Source organism: Camelus ferus, chromosome 8 (assembly GCF_009834535.1).
Source record: "Camelus ferus isolate YT-003-E chromosome 8, BCGSAC_Cfer_1.0, whole genome shotgun sequence".
In the NCBI taxonomy this organism is placed as follows: Eukaryota; Metazoa; Chordata; class Mammalia; order Artiodactyla; family Camelidae; genus Camelus; species Camelus ferus.
Window position 1 is genome coordinate 61,550,422 of NC_045703.1, and position 17,130 is coordinate 61,567,551.

The 17,130-nt window shown below is 42.8% G+C and overlaps 1 protein-coding gene across 6 annotated transcripts in view; it reads left to right on the forward strand.

The window, feature by feature from the left end:
- Positions 1–17,130, forward strand: part of ESR1 (estrogen receptor 1) — a 336,920-nt gene that overhangs the window by 309,539 nt on the left and 10,251 nt on the right. The window contains exon 7 of one of the 6 annotated variants that reach the window (XM_032485183.1): positions 331–1,718. The exons of the other annotated variants lie outside the window; for them this stretch is intronic. Coding sequence (XP_032341074.1) covers positions 331–479 — 149 coding nt within the window. The 3' untranslated portion in view covers positions 480–1,718. Of the gene's footprint in view, positions 1–330; positions 1,719–17,130 lie in introns of those variants that run through there. 6 annotated transcript variants of the gene reach the window in all.

The window sequence follows — 17,130 nt, forward strand, 5'->3', positions numbered from 1 at the left end:
GGTAATCAAAAAAGTTCTCTTCAGATCTGTATAGCTTTTTCCTGAGTTACTGGTCTGTTCCTACGACGGGGTGGGGTTTTTTTCATATTATATAACAAAAAAGGCAAGAATTTTTGCCATCAAAATATTGGATTTATAGACCTAGGTTTTTTTTTTAAAAAAAATCCCAGAGGAAAAAACTTTCAGCCCTCACAAGAAAGTCTTTTATTAAAGCCTGGCACCAGCATCTCAAAACAGTATTTCCCACCACAGATTTGGATCTCCACCTGATGCCTCCTGACACCGGGTAAACTCTCCTGCTCTGTCCTTCTCTTTTCGCCCCTTTCTCAGGCTCTTCTGTGAGCTTCCCTGCCCTGGGAGGGATGGAACTCTGTCCTGGAAATACAGGGCACTGTCTGCTGACATGGCTTACAGTTGTCTTTTTCCTAAGATACTGGCCGCTGGTCTTTTCTCTCAAGGACGGTACTGCTGGCTTATGAGCTGTAACAGAAAAGTGAAATCACTCTCTCCACTCCAAAAGTGAGCTCTGTTTTGGAAAAGCAGGTCTGCCTCTGAGCACAGCTTCGGGCGTCTCATGTTGTTCCTGAGACACACAATCAGAAAGGACATGACTCTGGAACACAGTGGTGTGGTCCTCAGAGCTTTTTTCAGGATCAAAAAGTGATCAGTCCTATGAGGGCTACCACAGTCAACACCTTTCTCCCACAGCTGGAGGTGTGGGCTTTTCCAAACACCCAACTGATCCATGGCTCTGATCAGGGGCAACCCTTCACCCGTCATGAGACAAGTTTCAGAGTGACTCCAATTCCAGGAATCTCCAACAGAAGCCAAGTCAGAAATGATTCAGGAAATCTGAGCTAGAAGATACTTCTCTGATCCCTGGGCAGCAAGACCTCAGCGTACAGAAGAACTTTGGATTTCGTGTTGAGCCCCCGTCACCGAAGTCTGAGAAGGGGGTGCTTACATCGGCCTTGACTTTGGGGCAGAGGCACAAGGGGCACTGGAAGGTTGAAGTGAGCACCTGCTAGGAATGTCTTTCTGGAAACCTTGAGAAGGTCTGCCAAATGCCAGCTTTCCCCTAGGAAACCCTCTTCACAGCTCTTTGGGAGTGGGAGATATTCATCACGATTTCTGCAATCGAATAATTTATTACTTCGCTTGCAAAAGCCTCTAATCACCCACAGGACAGACACTGTTTGTTTTTCCACTCCCTACCAAAGGACAGAGGCGTTCCTGGTTAATCCAAAGATGCCTTCGCCAAATCAGTGCCAGCTTCAAGGCATTCTGAGAACTAGCTGGACAGCGTTCAAAGCAGGGCAAATGCGAACAGAGCAGATGAGCTCAGGGGAAAAGGCTGTGAGGCAGCCGCCGTGGGAGATGAGGATGGAGCTGGAGCAGCACAGGGGGACCTGGCAGAAGGCTCTGTCCCTGTTAATAATATTCCTTCTACCCAACATGACTTCAGTTCTTCTTTGTAAATCCAATATTTCGAATTCTTCAAGCCCAGTTCAGATCTCACCTCATTCAGGAAATCTTGCTACAACCCAAGCCCATCATGAGCTTTTCTCCTCTAGACTGTTTTAGTTCCTAAAGCCAGTACCTCAGCTGTAGCATTTGGTCAGTGGGTTGACTGATTTAATTCATTTATTCAATAATTTCCCTCTTTTATTCAGTAACTTATCAGTTATGGAATTCCCACCATGAACTTTAAGCCAAATATATGGAATGAATGACATGGTTCTTTGGTCTTGTTTTTCTGTTTTTTACTGTAGCTTGGATTGTTTCTTTGTGCATGTATGTCTTCATTTCCCTATAAACTATTGTTTTTTTATTCCTCACAGTCTGTGAACTGTCAACAAATATTACACCATTCAGTCATTTAATAGACACTTACTTGCTAGAGATGACCAGGAGGACCTAGAAAGTTCCCGTTTTTCCCATGCTGTTCCTACCACGAAAAACATGTCATCCTTTTTTGTGTACTTTAGATTTAGATAATGTCAAACTAGTAAAAGGGAAAATATAATGCTCATCTCCTTGGGTTATTGTGAGATGAAGGAGACATTGTGTGTAAAGGGTCCAGTGCACTTCATGGAACATAGTAGGTCCTCAATCAGTGACAGCTGTCATCACTCCTGAGACTCCCAGGCTTAAACGGAGTCAGTCAGCTCATGCCTTTTTTTCAATATAATTAAGTGCTTTTAGTAGAAAAGCCTCCCACCCACTAGGCTTAAAAAAATGTTCAAGGACATGAGGATCAGAATAACAGTTCTCCCGAGGCTGCGTTAACTGCGCCATTTAATTGTATTTAGAGAAATTTTAGAGCGAGAGTTACCTCGCAGAGAATAATTGATTGTCATTTGAACCTTAATTTTGACTGACCTTGATGGAAACTCTGCGGTGTCCTCATTCACCATTGGTTGACTCTGCTGCTTCTCATCCCCTTCCCCAAATACGTGATCCCCATAAAGCCCTCAGAATCCACTCCCATCCAGAACACTCCTCGTTTAGTGAGTGTTTTTCACAACCCAGAAAGATTCACGAGTCAAAGCTTAATATATATGAATCTACAGTCTCTAGTAAATGTGGAGTTTGACCTTCAAATTCAATTTAATAATTATTTCTACCCATTTTCGGAACTTCTTTCTGACCACAATTTTTTGTTTTGTTTTGTTTTGTTGTTTTTGGTGTGGGGGGGTAATTAGGCTTATTTGTTTTTTTATTTACTCTTACAGGCGGTGCTGGGGATTGAACCCAAGACCCTGTGCATGCTGGCCATACGCTCTACCATTTGAGCTATACCCTCCCCACCCCACACAATTCTTTATATTCCTCAATAATTCCGAAGCACCTCACACACTTCACTCTCGTGGTAACTTTATCCAGCTGGCCCTGGGGAGCCTGTCAGACCGCGAACTCAGGTCCTCTGCCCTCTGCATCACAGTGGAGCTTCGCTCCTCTCCTGGACCATGACCTAACTCCGGTTACTCCAACTCTGTGTCTGCTGGATCCCCGCGTTGCCTTTGGCAGGCCTGTTTGCTACGTCCAAAAGGTTGTGTCCTTGATTACCTGTTCATCCAAAACTGATCTCCAGGCAGCATTTCTCTTTCAGTTGATGGAGTAATAAAGAGGAGTAAAGAGCCAAAACCCAGAGGGACTTAGAAACCCAAGGCAGAAAGTAGAAAATGCCAGGAAGGAAGAATTATGGCAACATCTCTAAAGTGTGTATCCTGGTGTTATTTAAAGGAAAAAGGATATGGAATGTCATACAGGTGTTTATACGCCAGACACTATGGTCACAACAGTTCTGTGAGTGAGGTATTATATCCACTTGACACATGAGGCTCAAGGAAACAGCTTATCAAAGGGCATCCATCACCCCTTGTCCATATGGTGGATCTTGTCGCCTTGATGCCTTGATGAAACATCTGATGCTGAAGCTGACAACATCATTTGCTTTGTATGTGTTCACCAGAGGCCGCACTCTGGTCAGAGAAGCATTTATAATCATGATTTATTATAACAAGCTCTTCTTGCAAAGAATATTTCCTCTCTCGAGAGCTGAACCCTTTGCACTCTCTCTGTTAATTATTAGACACTTATTTAGAGCATTGATATTTTTCAGTTTAGAAGTAAGACAATGATTCAGAATCCTTATATTTAGATGAAAGAACAGTTAAAAAACATATTGACTGTGAGCATTAAGGATCATTAATTTTTTTTTAATCAAACAATTTATTTCGCATTCTCTATTCCTCTTTGGGCTCTATTTGATTCAAGTCTTGTCTAGTCAGTAAACCTCTAGGCAACATATCATTAATCTAATATACATATCATTGGTTATTCTGTATTAAAACATCATACATACTTCTTTCAGGAAAGATCATTTTTTTCATTCATTCAACAAATGTTTATTATGTATCAGCCAGGTACTATTAATGAACTAGAGAAAATAGTGAACAAAATTGAAATTCCCCTGCCTTCTTGATGTGCATTAGTTGGGATACAGGTTCTGCTGTCTTTTTTTTTTTTTTTTTTTTTGAGATATCAGTAGTTTACTGGATAGGGATTCTGCTGTCTTTATTTATATACATGCAAATATATATATATTTATTGAGGTACAGTCAGTTTACAATGTTGTGTCAATTTCTGGTGTACATCACAACGCTTCAGTCATACAGGAATATACATATATTCATTTTCATATTCTTTTCCACCATAAGTTACTGCATATATTGAATATAGTTCCCTGTGCTATACAGTATAAACTTGTTGTTTATCTATTTTTTTATATATTAGTTAGTATCTGCAAATCTTGAACTCCCAGCTTAATCCAGTTGAAGGTTTCTGATGACAAGCCTTGGAGATCTCAGATAGACACATTGTCAGGTATGCCCACTGCTGTCACAGAGGAGATTTGATTGTATTATCTCTTGAGTTTTTTGTAACGCCAAGCTTCCTCTCCAGGGAGCCTGCTGATTCTCGTAATTGTGAGATAAATGGCACTTCATAATTATTAAGTGGTTCATTGTCATCCCACTGATTGATGGATTCTGGAGTCAGTCAGCTCAACTCTCGGAGCCTTTCCTTGCTATTACCTTCTGGTATGGCCTTAAACAAGCCTCACGGCCTCCGTTAATTTTTTGACCATTTGGTGCACCATGGACTTTGTCTTAGAAAGGCCGGGCATTCAAGGGAAGCAACTCTGTCATTTACTTAGGGGGCAATGGATGCCCTTTGATATGCTGCTTCCCTGAGCCTCATGTGTCAAATGGGAATAATAATACTCACAGAATTGTCGTGACTATTGGAAGAAAGACCCTATAATAGGTACCCAAGTGTCAGTTTTCTTTAGCCACACTCTCCAAATACAAAAACTCCGACTATGTCTCCGTGAAAGAAATTTTCCTGTTCTCCTCCACTGATGATAAATAACTTCCTCCCTGGAAATTCTGTGGTGGGGTTTCACCCCTTACCTTTGGGGTTCAAAAAATTGCATTCTCACAACAAAGATGTCCTTCCTGTGAGTGGAATGTTCTCAGGGCCCAGACGGGGTGGACTGGGTCGTGTGTCTTCTGGCAGAGACCTCTTGGAGCGTCTAAGGAACTGGGGAAACCAACCAACTGCCTGTAGCCAGGGGAAGACATGGACATGGATAAAAGCACAGAATTTTAAAAGGCCAAGGACCTTGGAGAAGCTCCCTGTAATTCTCAGAAGTGTGGGGAACCTAGTTTGAAAACTACTGCTCTCGGGGCTGAAATGTCAGCTAAATGAAATCGGTTCTCTAGGATGTTATAAAACTAACCAGTCTGCAAGCTCTTTTGGGGTGGGCAGGACTTGGCTGGAGTTAGAAGAAAGGCAAGTGGGAAAGTTCTGGCTTCACCATTCAGCTGACAGTGAGGGTCTCATCCAGCCACTGGACCTCTTTTCATGTTTCCTCAACGGTAAAACAAATAATAAGTCCAAACAGTCCTGTTAACCCTGCAGGTTGGCTGTGACATGCAAGATAGCTGAAAAGCGTAAGCTAATATCATCATGACTATTATAATCTCCTGTTTTTTTAGAGGGAAAATATTATGGGACCTAATGTCCTACTGAGATTTTGGTGTCGGGATCTCCCTGTTCTAATCAAAGGATGAGAATTACACTCGGGCCCTGTAGTTGCAAGGCTCCCTCCGCCCTCATGCCTGGCACACTAAATCATAAATCTAGAAGTGTGTTGACACTTGAACTGAAGAAAACCATGAGACAGCAGCAACAGAATCCCACTGAATCCTTGAGCTCAGAGGTAAAGTAACATATCGTTCTTTGATGGGATTTTCTTTCCCTACGTGCTGGTCTTTGACCAAGTAAAAGCCATAACGGAATATGTATGCTTCCTGAAACATTTAGATGGAATGTCAGATGGTAAAGTCTTCAGTCTAAACCAAACATCCCTGAACTTCACTGGAAGACCTGCCTCTGGGCTTAGCCTTTCACACGTGGGCCTGTGGCTATGTCCGATGACTTCTCTTGGGTTCAAAGATGGAAAACAGCCTCCCTGCCTCTCCCATGGGGCCCTTGCCTGAGCACCGGTTCAGCCTCAGCCTCCTCCTTGAGCACCTTCCCCCCGAGGGTGTGTGGATGCTTCTGTGTGCTGAGGTCCATTGATTCAATGGAGGGTGCCTTGGGTCTATTCTCTCTGAGTTTTCACTTTATATCTACTTTTTAGGTTTTGTCTTTCTTCTGTAAGACAGAAGTACCCTCATTGAACTGAGCTTATGAATTCAAGGATTTATAAGCTACTCTGTGTATCTTAACCACTGTTTATTGAGGATTTACAACTTTTCCAGGCATTGCATTAAGCGCTGGGGATAAAAAGTTGCCTCTAGTTTTTTTGTCTCGTCTGTAAAATCGGACACAGTACTAGTTCTTACATCCTGGTTTACACAAAGTGAGGCATGCGGACTACTCCCTGGACCCTAGGGACTGCTCCAGTAAGGTGACCCCGTGGTCAAACCATTAATCATAATAGGAGCAGGGATTAGCAAGGCAGTTCCTACCTCTAGGACCTCGTGGTTTGAAGCTAAAGGCAGATATAAAAAGACAGTTTTTTTAAAAAAAAATAAAGTTGTGATTACAAAAAAAAATACTATATTAAATTTAGATAATTTAAGACTACAACATACATTATTAAGGAAGTAACTTGAGGTTAACCAACCACATGGAAGAGCAAGGGACGCTGGTTCCGAGTTCAAATCCCCTTTCAGCTACTTGTTAGTAGTATGACTTTGGGCAAGTTACTTAGACCCTTTGTGTTCCTGTTTTCCTGATCCAGGAAATGGTGAGCATACAAGTGCCTACCTGTTAATACAAGTTAGCTTTTCCAGTAAAATGCCTTTAGGCTTTAGGCTAACACTTCATTTGTGTTAGGAACGATTTTCCTTTCATACTGTATGTGGATATATCCATCTTTATATTTATGCATTTTAGTTAGGATGATACACGTGTACTTTCTTTAAAAATAAGATTTTAAAATGGCTTCCGTAATCATGTATGAAGATATAACACCATTTATTTGACAAACCTGATCCTGTTAAACATAAATGATTTCCCTTTTTTTGTTATTATTAATAACACTTGTTTCGCATACTTGTAGTAGTCCTTTGCCCACTTTTGATTATTACTTTGGATATGTTTCTCGAAGTGGGTTTGCTGGGTGAAAGGGTATAAATTTCATTACGTCTCTTGATACATATCGGCTACTGCTCCAGAGAGTTTTCTCCACTTCCACGTAAGTGTAACGTGTCATGCCACGTGGAAGACAGAGGCAGAGACAGCAGACAGCGTCCTCCTGCCTAGCTATTACCCTCCGCTTTGAAAAACCCCCAGTCAGGAACTTCTACACAAGACATATAAAAACATCATATTACAGACGTCCCAAGCTCACTCTTTTTGCAGCAAATTATCATTTCAGAGAATATGTTTTATTTCATTACCTATTACCTATGTAGGTGCTTGTTATATAGGTCCTTGTTAAGTTTTATGACTTGCACAGACCCTGTGCTGGTGAACTGCTCTTATTCCAAGCAGTCAGGATGCACAAAGGGTTGGCATTTGGTGTCTTACCTTCTGCCTTTGGTCTCTTTACCACAGTTTTTAATAAGGGATATTCACAAAAAGAAGGACAAGACGTTGAATGGCCAGAAATGAAGCTCCTTTTAAAATCTCATCTCAGGAAGGACAGCCTGGCTTCTCCAGTGATTTCGTTTGCTCTGGGGTCGGGGGCTTTGTGTGATTGAGATGACCTGTCCTAGTCAATAATGAGCTTGGAAGGGCAGCTTTGCATGTGACCTCACGACGGCTCTAGCAGTGCCCTTCTCTCGTGATCCGAAGCTGCTGGTTCAAAAAGAGCCATGTCTGAACTCGTGGATCCCAAGGATCAGGTACAGTCTAGTCTCCAGATTCTTGCAACTGGACACAGTCAGACTCTGGGCTCCGCGGTTCAGCTAGGAATTGTCGTCATCTCCAAGGATGGCTACGCACAACTACCAGGAGGGGGCACTGGCAGGAGCAGTGTGTTTACTCATTAACATTGGCGTCAACAGTAGTGATGAATTAAGCCCAGAATGTAAAATTCATTTTCATCTTGATAGTGAAACATCTGCCCTTAGTCTTGGTAGAGCAGACGTTACTCTCTGAGAGAGATAATAGAACCTTCACATTCAGTAAAAGCCAAACACTCAGCACCTTCTAGTAAGAACCTAATGCATCGCTTTCTTTGCTTTTTAACTTGCCAGTCTTTGGGGGACAATGTCTTGCCAGTCTTTGAAGCGGATCCTTTTTTGCACTGAGATATGTAGCTCAGGTTGCTGATGACATGTCAGAGGAATTTCCAGCTAAGAAAATTATTCTCAGAAGCTTTAGTAACAAATGTGTCAGCTCCATTTTCTGCCAGAATGGCAAACCTTGAAGAGTCTCAGAAACGTGAACAGCCTTAGGGATGATGGCAATATTGTGAAAATACTAGTAAGTAACACCCCTGCAGAAAGCTCCGTCCTCCCTGGCACACCCACTTGCCAGCTCCGCTTCCCCCTCAGCAGTCCAGGCATTGACAAAGCCTGTGAAATAATAGAAATGAAAGGGACTTTGATTTTGTATTTTTATTAGCCTTTTCTTTCACCAGATTACGAAAGGCATATTCATGCCCAAGGCAGAGAACTTGGAAAACACGGAAAAACCACCAAGGAAAATAATTTCCCACGTAATCATAATTTCACTACACAAAAATAACCATTGCTAACATTTTGGTGAATGGTCCTAATTAAAGGGAATTTTAGAAGATGCCTGTGTCCACCAGCGCCACTTCCTTTCTCTACTCCATCTTGCACCTTGTTTGGAAAAGCTGGAGTGCTCCTAAGTCATTCCAGGAAAATTATTAGTTTTCTCAAATATCTTGGGAGGCGAGGCCGTTGGCAGTCATTCCTAGTTTCTCACAAACCTTAAAGTGAGGAAATTCTTTGTGTAGCCATTGAGCCCTGGGCCAGGAGTGAGGGGTATCTGGGTGCCAGTTCCAGCTCTGCCACTTATTTACCGACAGGGTGACCTTAGACAAGTCCAGCCTCGCTGTTCTGCCTGAAAACCCTCCCGGTAACAGCGTCTACTGGCCCCAGGTCCTTCACCTCTCGGAGCCTCTGCTTCCCAACACGAAAAATAATGAAAGTGAATCAGTAAGGGTTTTTTCTGTTTTGTTTTTATATTAAAAATTATTTGTTTGTTTGTTTATAGACTTCATTTTTTTAGAGCAGTTTTCGGTTTATAACAAAGCTAAGGGAAAGGTACAGAGATTGCCCACGTACCTCCTCCCCCCACGCACAGCCTCCCCCACTATCAAAATCCCGCACCAGAGAGGTACATTTGTTACAACTGATGAACTTAACGTTTACATACCGTTATCACTGGAAGTTCATAGCTTACACTAAGGATCACGTGTTGTACATTCTGTGGGTTTTGAAAAACGTAAAATGACACGTATCCATGTGTGTGCACACTCTGTATGCTGTTTAGTGCATTTAGGACATTCTGCCCTGAAAACCCTCAGTGCTCTGCCAGTTCATCCTACCTTTCTCCCTGGCCCTTGAAAACCACTGATCTTTTTCACTGTCTTTTTAGTTTTATCTTTTCTAGAATGTCATGTTGTTAGAGTCATACATTACATAGTCTTTTCAAATTAGCTTCTTTCACTTACAATATGAATTTAAGATTCAGTCCATGTCTTTTTTGAATTAATTTATTTACTATTGTATTATTTCTTTTTTTGGCAGGGGGAGGTAGTTAGGTTTTATTATTTACTTTTAGAGGAGGTACTGGGGACTGAACCCAGGACTTTGTGCATGCTAAGCATGCACTCTACCACTTGAGCTATACCCTCCCCCGCTTCCATGCCTTTTGATGGCTTGATAGCTAATTTCTTTTTAGCTCTGAATAAGATTCCACTGTCTGGATGTATCACAGTTTATTTATCCATTCACCTATTGTAGGACATCTTGCCTCCAAGTCTCAGCAGTTAGGAATAATGGTGCTTTACCATCTGTGTGCAGGTTTCTGTGTGAATGTAAGTGTTCAACTTATTTGGGTAAATACCAAGGAGCATGATTGTTGGCTTATATGGTAAGAGTATGTTTAATTTTGTAAAAATCTCCTAAACTGTCTTCCAAAGTGGCTGTACCATTTTTCATTTCTACTAGCAATGAGTTTTTGTAGCTCCACATCCTTGCCAACACTTGCTGTTATCAGTGTTCTAGATTTTGGCCATTCTAACAGGTGTGTGTTGAAATCTCACTGTTGCTCTAATTTGCAGTTCTCTAACGATGTGTGATGTGAAGCATCTTTTCATATGCTTATTTTCCTTTTGTGTATCTTCTTTGGTAAGGTGTCTGTTCAGGTCCTTTGCCCATTTTTTAATTGGGTTGTTGGTTTTCTTATTGTTGAGTTTTAAGTGTTCTTTGTTTATTTGCATAAGAGTCCTTTATCAGATGTGTCCTTTGCAAATATTTTCCCCTAGTCTGTGGCTTGTCTTCTCATTTTCTTAAGATCAGTGGGTTTTAAACCTTCTGCTAGAGCCTCGTGTTTTAGAAGGAGCCTCTGGTCACCAGAGGATGGGGATGTGAGGCAGAGAGGGAGAAGCTGCGTGAACAGGCTCCAGTCTCCTCCCCACTCCAGCTTTAATCAGAGAAGTTTGACATCACCCCATTTATATGTGAGGCTTCCATATGAGGTTCACTTTTTTAAGGGGGCTTTCAGTTTTCAAAGTAGTTTGAAAACCACTGAACTTCAATCAAATCCCTAATTCGGGAATTCTCTGTCTCTTGTTTGCAATGTAATGTGTCCTTTCACAAGGCTATATTAAGGAGAAACAAGATAAACACAGCATGGTCATGTGACACTTTTTCAACACAATTTTCATCTACTGTAGCGCTCACTTGAAATGATGAAACTGAGATATGTAAAGAATAGGTATCATCTGCATGTCCACTTATCTCTCTGAAATAGTAATTTTGGACGCTAATTATCTTTTTCAAAATAATCAGTGAGAACTATCAGCCATTTCACCCTTTCATTTCTCTATCTAGGAAAAAGGGGAAAAAATATATCTGAATCTCTGTGGCTCTGGAGATAAACATGCAATCCTGAACCAAGAAGGTGTGGTCCTCACAGTGGCCAGTGCTGATCCCCACAGCGCATTTAAACAGTGCTGTTCAATTCAGGGTGAACGTGGGCGCCTCATCCAACTATATATTCTTAGATCATATGTAATTTTTCTGGGTTTGCAGTTAAGTCAGATGAATGTTTAATGATGTTTTATAAACATCTGTATTCACATTAACATTATTTATTAATTTGGCAGAGGAGGGGACGGATGTCTTGTTCATTATTTTATTTATCTATCTATCGCCTATTCCATGGAGGATTTGAAATGGCTTACTAAATTTCAAGTAATACGAAAGGAGCAGAGCAGCAATGGACACAATCTGAAAAAAAGGGACAATAGTGTGAAGAAAAGAATAAATCCAGGAGTCAGATTAGCACACAGTAGTCCAGCTGTACAGCTCTTGGGGGTGGGCCATTAATTTGGTGCTAAATTTCCTTTGCTTGGCCAAAGCAAACAGAACACATTCCATTATAAGGTTTACAGGCTTTTCATAAAAAATAAAATAAAGTAGACAAGTTGTTCAACATAAAAACTCTCCTTTAAGCAAATCTCTACAAAATCTATTTCTCATAACCAGCATTTGATTAGGACTGCGAATTCACATGTTTTATTCTCTGATGAGAAATGAGAGTGCAGATATTTGGAGTGCCAGATAGTGGAAGAACCACATATTCTGATAATCTTAGGGATAATCTGAAGGATAACCTCATGGGCAAAGGCCTTCTGTGGAAACTATGAACCATGCAGGGTGTCTGATAGGATGAGCTCAAGCCCTTACTGTTCTTCTGACGAGAGTGAGGGTCAGTTCGGGGCCAAGGCACTGAGAGGCAGTAGGTTCATAATGTAGAGCAGGAAGTATTCAAATGCTATTTCATCTCCTGATGGACCAGATCAGGAACTTAGTCTCCAATTTGCCTGTTCTGGGTCATTTTTGCTCCCTAAATTTCTGCACAAATACCCAAGTGTGTTCTGCTTACTGCTGCTGGATAATAAATCGCCCCAAAACTTAATGACTCAAAAAAGAAAAGAAAAAGGTTTGTGTTCTGTTGCTCGTGGACTTGGTTAGGACACATGGATTATTTCCTCTCCGCCATGTCTGGGGCCTCAGATGGTGAGGTTTATCAACTGGGAGGAATTCGACAGTCATGGGCTAGAGACATCCCCGGGTGTCTTTATTCACAGGCTGGCAACTGATGCTGGCTGTTGGCTGGGACATCAGCTGGAGTTATCAACCAGGATGCTTATCTATGGTCTTTCCACGCAGTCTTGGCTTCCTCATAGCCTGGTGCACCTCTTAGAAGGTGGTGAGCGTCCCAGCTGACACGCAGCAGCTGCATGGCCTTGTATGACAACCCCTTAGAAGCCAGACGACATCAGTACGTCATAAAATACTTCTCTTGCATTAGGGTAGGACAGCAATAACAAATAGGCTCCAAATGTATACTGGCTCGAATACATGGAGGTGTATGTTCCTTGTTCACTTACCAGTGCGGGGTGCTTGAAGAGGTTAGTGTGAGAGCCTTCTTCCGTGGGTCAGTCAGGGGACTCAGGCTGACCTGAGTTAAAAAATTAACTGGGTGGCTTCCATGGTCATCCGAAGAGTTATCTCCATCCTAACCAGCCCAGCCAGAAAGGGGAAAGCATCGAGGAGGACCACAACATGGCAAGAAACTGCAGGGAGAAGATATTCTCAAAGTAGTGTCAGCATCACAGTCAGGCATTTTTCACAAAACATACAGTCCGTATTTTCAAGACCTTACATTTTCGTAGCCACACATGAAGAAATCATGGTCATCATGCGACTCTTAATCCCAGCTGTGCGTCACGCTCATCAGCGGAGAGTTTTTAAGAAACACAAGAGCTCCACCCTCAGTTTCTAGTCAGCAGATTTGGGTGGAAACTCAGCAGCTGCATTTTGGAAAATGCCACAGAAAATTCTGAGAGGCATGTTTGGGAATCACAAACCTTGGAGAAAGATCTCTTAGAATTGTCAGCAGATAATACCAGTCTAATAAAGCATGCATATCCCTTTGACTCTCTTGAAATGAAATGCAATAAGTAAATCATAGTTGATAATAGTTTATTGATACACAGCTTTTTAGAAATGAATATAATTTCCTAACTGTCATATAAAGGAGAAATAATATTAAACCAGTTTAAAAGAAAATGATACGTCTTTCCAGGCAGATACCCAGACCTGACTACAGGTGAAAACACAATAAAGTAGTAAAACGCTTATTATGTGTATTTATAATGAATGTTTCAATATAAAGTGATCAGAAGCCTTTTTGTACAAGAAATACAAGCATATGGAAAAGCAGACGTAGAGCTGGAAACCTGAATAAGAAAACTAAAATCTGACCAAAACCTATCTCTGTATGATAAGAAGAGAGAAATTAAATTGATTTAATGATAATGTGACAAGAAAAAGCGAAAGACTGTGAAAACAAAAGATGTGAATTAAAAAAATTGAGAAAGTAAGATAACTGTGCAAATGAGCTGATCTCTGTTATAAATGCCTTGCCAAAGTAATTCACTTTGTTACAGTACAGAGTGAGGAAATGTCGGAGTGAACAGAAATATATATCTTACTTTACTAGTCCACTACATTCAAGTCAAATGGTCGATCTCGAGCACCTAAGAAGACCTAGGAGACCCTATCCTTTGGATAAATAAAGAGAAAGAGATGGTGGGTTGGAAGAAGAAACAGGAATCCATATAAAAGGTGATGGAGAAGTGCAGAGGGACCCTCTGGACATGATGTCAGTGTAAGACAGAAAGACAAGAACCTCAGAGTAACGTTAATATGTACTTTTCGCAACACGGATTTCTTATTGTGCTACAAAAAACACAGAGAGGCAGTAACACAGTATTTCATTGATGTCCACGGTTTCATAGTAGTTGATTCTTATTTTGTTTTGAAGAGTCTTACATCTCTTCTATATATTTGCAACCCAGCTGTGTTGTTTTGTGATACCTATACAACTGCATGGAAATCGTTTCAACTAGGTGTGTGGCTGGAAGGCTTATATAATACATGCAACTGACAGATAGAATTCAATTTAAATGTAAACATTTAATTTAAAGTAAAATGTTGCACTGGTTTAAATATTGAATAAATTACTTGATAATTTGGAGGAAATGCATTCTATCTAAGCTTCCCTGTCTATAGCCAACTTGCACACCGGACCTTTTGGGAACAGCCTTGCAAAAGCTTTTCAAAACTTGTCACAACAGTTTTTTATTTGTAATAGGATTAGTTCAGTAGGATATTCAAGTTTTAAAAATCCTTCGTTGTTTGGGACTGTCCCATACGCTGCAGGACATCCAGCATATCCATGCCCACAAACTGGCTTTAGCAACTGTGAGCTGTCCCAAACCCCACGAGGAACAGCAGAACGAGGAGGAGGAACAGCGGTCAGAGGTGAAGTCTAAAACCAGCGTGGAGGTGCTCTTGTAACCATCAGCCTCGAAGGCAGTTATGAGCAAACACGCTGTTTGGTTGTGGAAACCATTCTCAGCAGCAAACTTAAAAGGCTGATCTGCTGATCAATCCTTGGGTCCTCCATGACCTGGATCAAAGGAAAAAGAAAGAGAGAGAGAGAGAGAGATCCCTTTTTATTCCAGCTGAAGGGCAGCTTTCTGGCTTAGACCACTGACAGCAATGGTTTGAAGGAGTCTTCTCCACTATCTTTTTCCTTCGAGTCATTATTCCCTTTGCCTTTTTGGTCAACCTGCTTATAGACTGAAGAACTCTCCCAGGGTCCACTGTCACATTCTTCCTTCTGGAAAAGAAATTAAAAAAAAACAACAACAATGTGGCCTTGCTTGAAGTATTTGTCCTTAAGCATCTGGTGAGCCAGACCTCACTTCTCCGGGGGCAGGGACATGTGCCCCCCACTGGAGGCCAGTAGCAGGGCACACAGGACCCCCCCGTGGTGCTGGCACTCCACTCTGGTCAGTCCTGGGCACATGGGCACCATGGTGTCCATGCCTGCGTTCTCCCAGCTTCCGAAAGACTCCATCATCTGGACACGTGATGAGGGGTGGAGAGGGTGTTCCTGGGGGATGGAGAGCAAAAAGGAGGAAGGAGGAGAGAGAGTGTCCAAGCAGAGAAGGAGAAAGAAGAGGAGCAGAACCAAGAGTCAGTGAGAGCAGGGGAGGGGGAGAGGCTGCCCTGAGCTCTCCCATCCCGGGGAGGCCACATGGTTCCGCTACCCGTGCTCTTCCACCACCAGGTTCTCCGCAGACTCTCCCTAAAACTCCCAACGTGGGCTGCAAGATTCGGGATCCATGGCAGCTCAGATCTGCCAACACTTCGAGAGTGGATAATGACATACAGATTGTTTTTTTCCATCTTTGGGATTTGGAGCTGCCTGGAGAGTTGCAAAAGCCTGCCTTGTTGTAAGACTATTTCTGAAGGCCCTCACTGTCTGATCACCAGCTCTGCACTGCTGGCAACAGTGGCGCAGCTGTCCAGGGTGGCAGAGACCACCTGGGATATGGAAATTACCAGAAGCCCTGTTTTGCTCTTGCCAGAGCACCTGAAGCATTCTGGGAATTCAGATTTCTGTTGTTTCTCTCAAACCGACCCCTGGGGGACCATAAGCAGCAAACTTGGACCACGTTTTGCCAGAAAAGCCCAAAAGGATGATGGCTGCTGTTATCAATTATTGGCATTTCAACAGGCCTTTATTTTTATTTCTAAGTATATTTGCACAGCTAGGAAGTGCCTGCTGACAAGGATGAGATGATAAGCTGTATCTGTGCCAAAACAGGACTAGAGAAACAGGCTTATTCTGCAAATGGCCGGCATCCTGAGAGTCGGTAGTAAGAAAATCCTTTTTCCCCAGGCAACCTCTGCTCTGAAAACATGAACACTTAAAAGAAAATAAGGCTTGGAACCCCCATCTCGTAACACAGTGCACGCACACAGTAGGTTCTCAATGAGAGCATGTGGAAGGGAGGAGTCGGTGCAGACGGGCACATCGAGGATGGGGAACCAGCCGCCCAAGAGAAAACTGCTCTCCCCAGAGTCTGAATGCCAGGGCCCTTACCCGCCCCGGAAAGGGCACCGTGCAGCGCCGGCCCCGAGGTCGTCCGCGGTTCTGCGCCGTGTGCTCCAGCCCCGTGCACACCAGCAGAAGGAGCAGGTGTGACCCGAGTGTCACCTTCCCAAGCAGGGACATCGAAGCTCTGTGCTCCTCAGTTCTGTGGTTTCCTTGGACAAGAATGGGATTATTGGTGAATGAGGCCAGCATCCTGGGTGGTAACAAAAAAGGAAATTGGTAGAAAATGCATCATCCAAGTTGGATTAACTCCACTCTGTGGCCTGGGCAGCTTCCCGGGATAGCCAGCCAGACGCAAAGCCTCTGGGGACATGAGGCTGGAAATGTGTGTGATGACGCTGAGGGCGGTGAGAGGCAGGAGGGGCCCCGCACGGGCTGCCCCCGCCCCTCAACCTCCCCTGCCATCCGTTACCTCCAGGCCAACCCCAAGGCCACTGCACATTGGCCCATTTTCCTAATGGATACATTCTTTCTCTATCAGAAGCCCACCACATGGAATGTAAGTAACCCAGCAACTTCTTTCTTATCCTGCTGCTTGTCCCCTGCGTACTCACTCTGGGCTCCATGTGTTTTGGATCAAAGCAGCCACTGGGTAGCAAAAGCTACATTATTCTCTTCAACGGTCTGTAAGCCAAGATCCTGACCATTCTGGTTTTGTTGTTGTTGTATTTGAACTATTAACCACTTTCCGTTCTGAGCTTTTACAACTCTGTTTACTATGAGTTCCTCCGTGTGGGTGTCTCCCCCATTCCCAACCTACAGGCTGCCGTGTGAGCGGTAACTCGCCACTCCATTACCAGTACAAAGTCACGGATTGGTGCACTGGGGAGGCTTTAATTTGAAAACACCAGTGAGGAAAGGGGGAGGGGA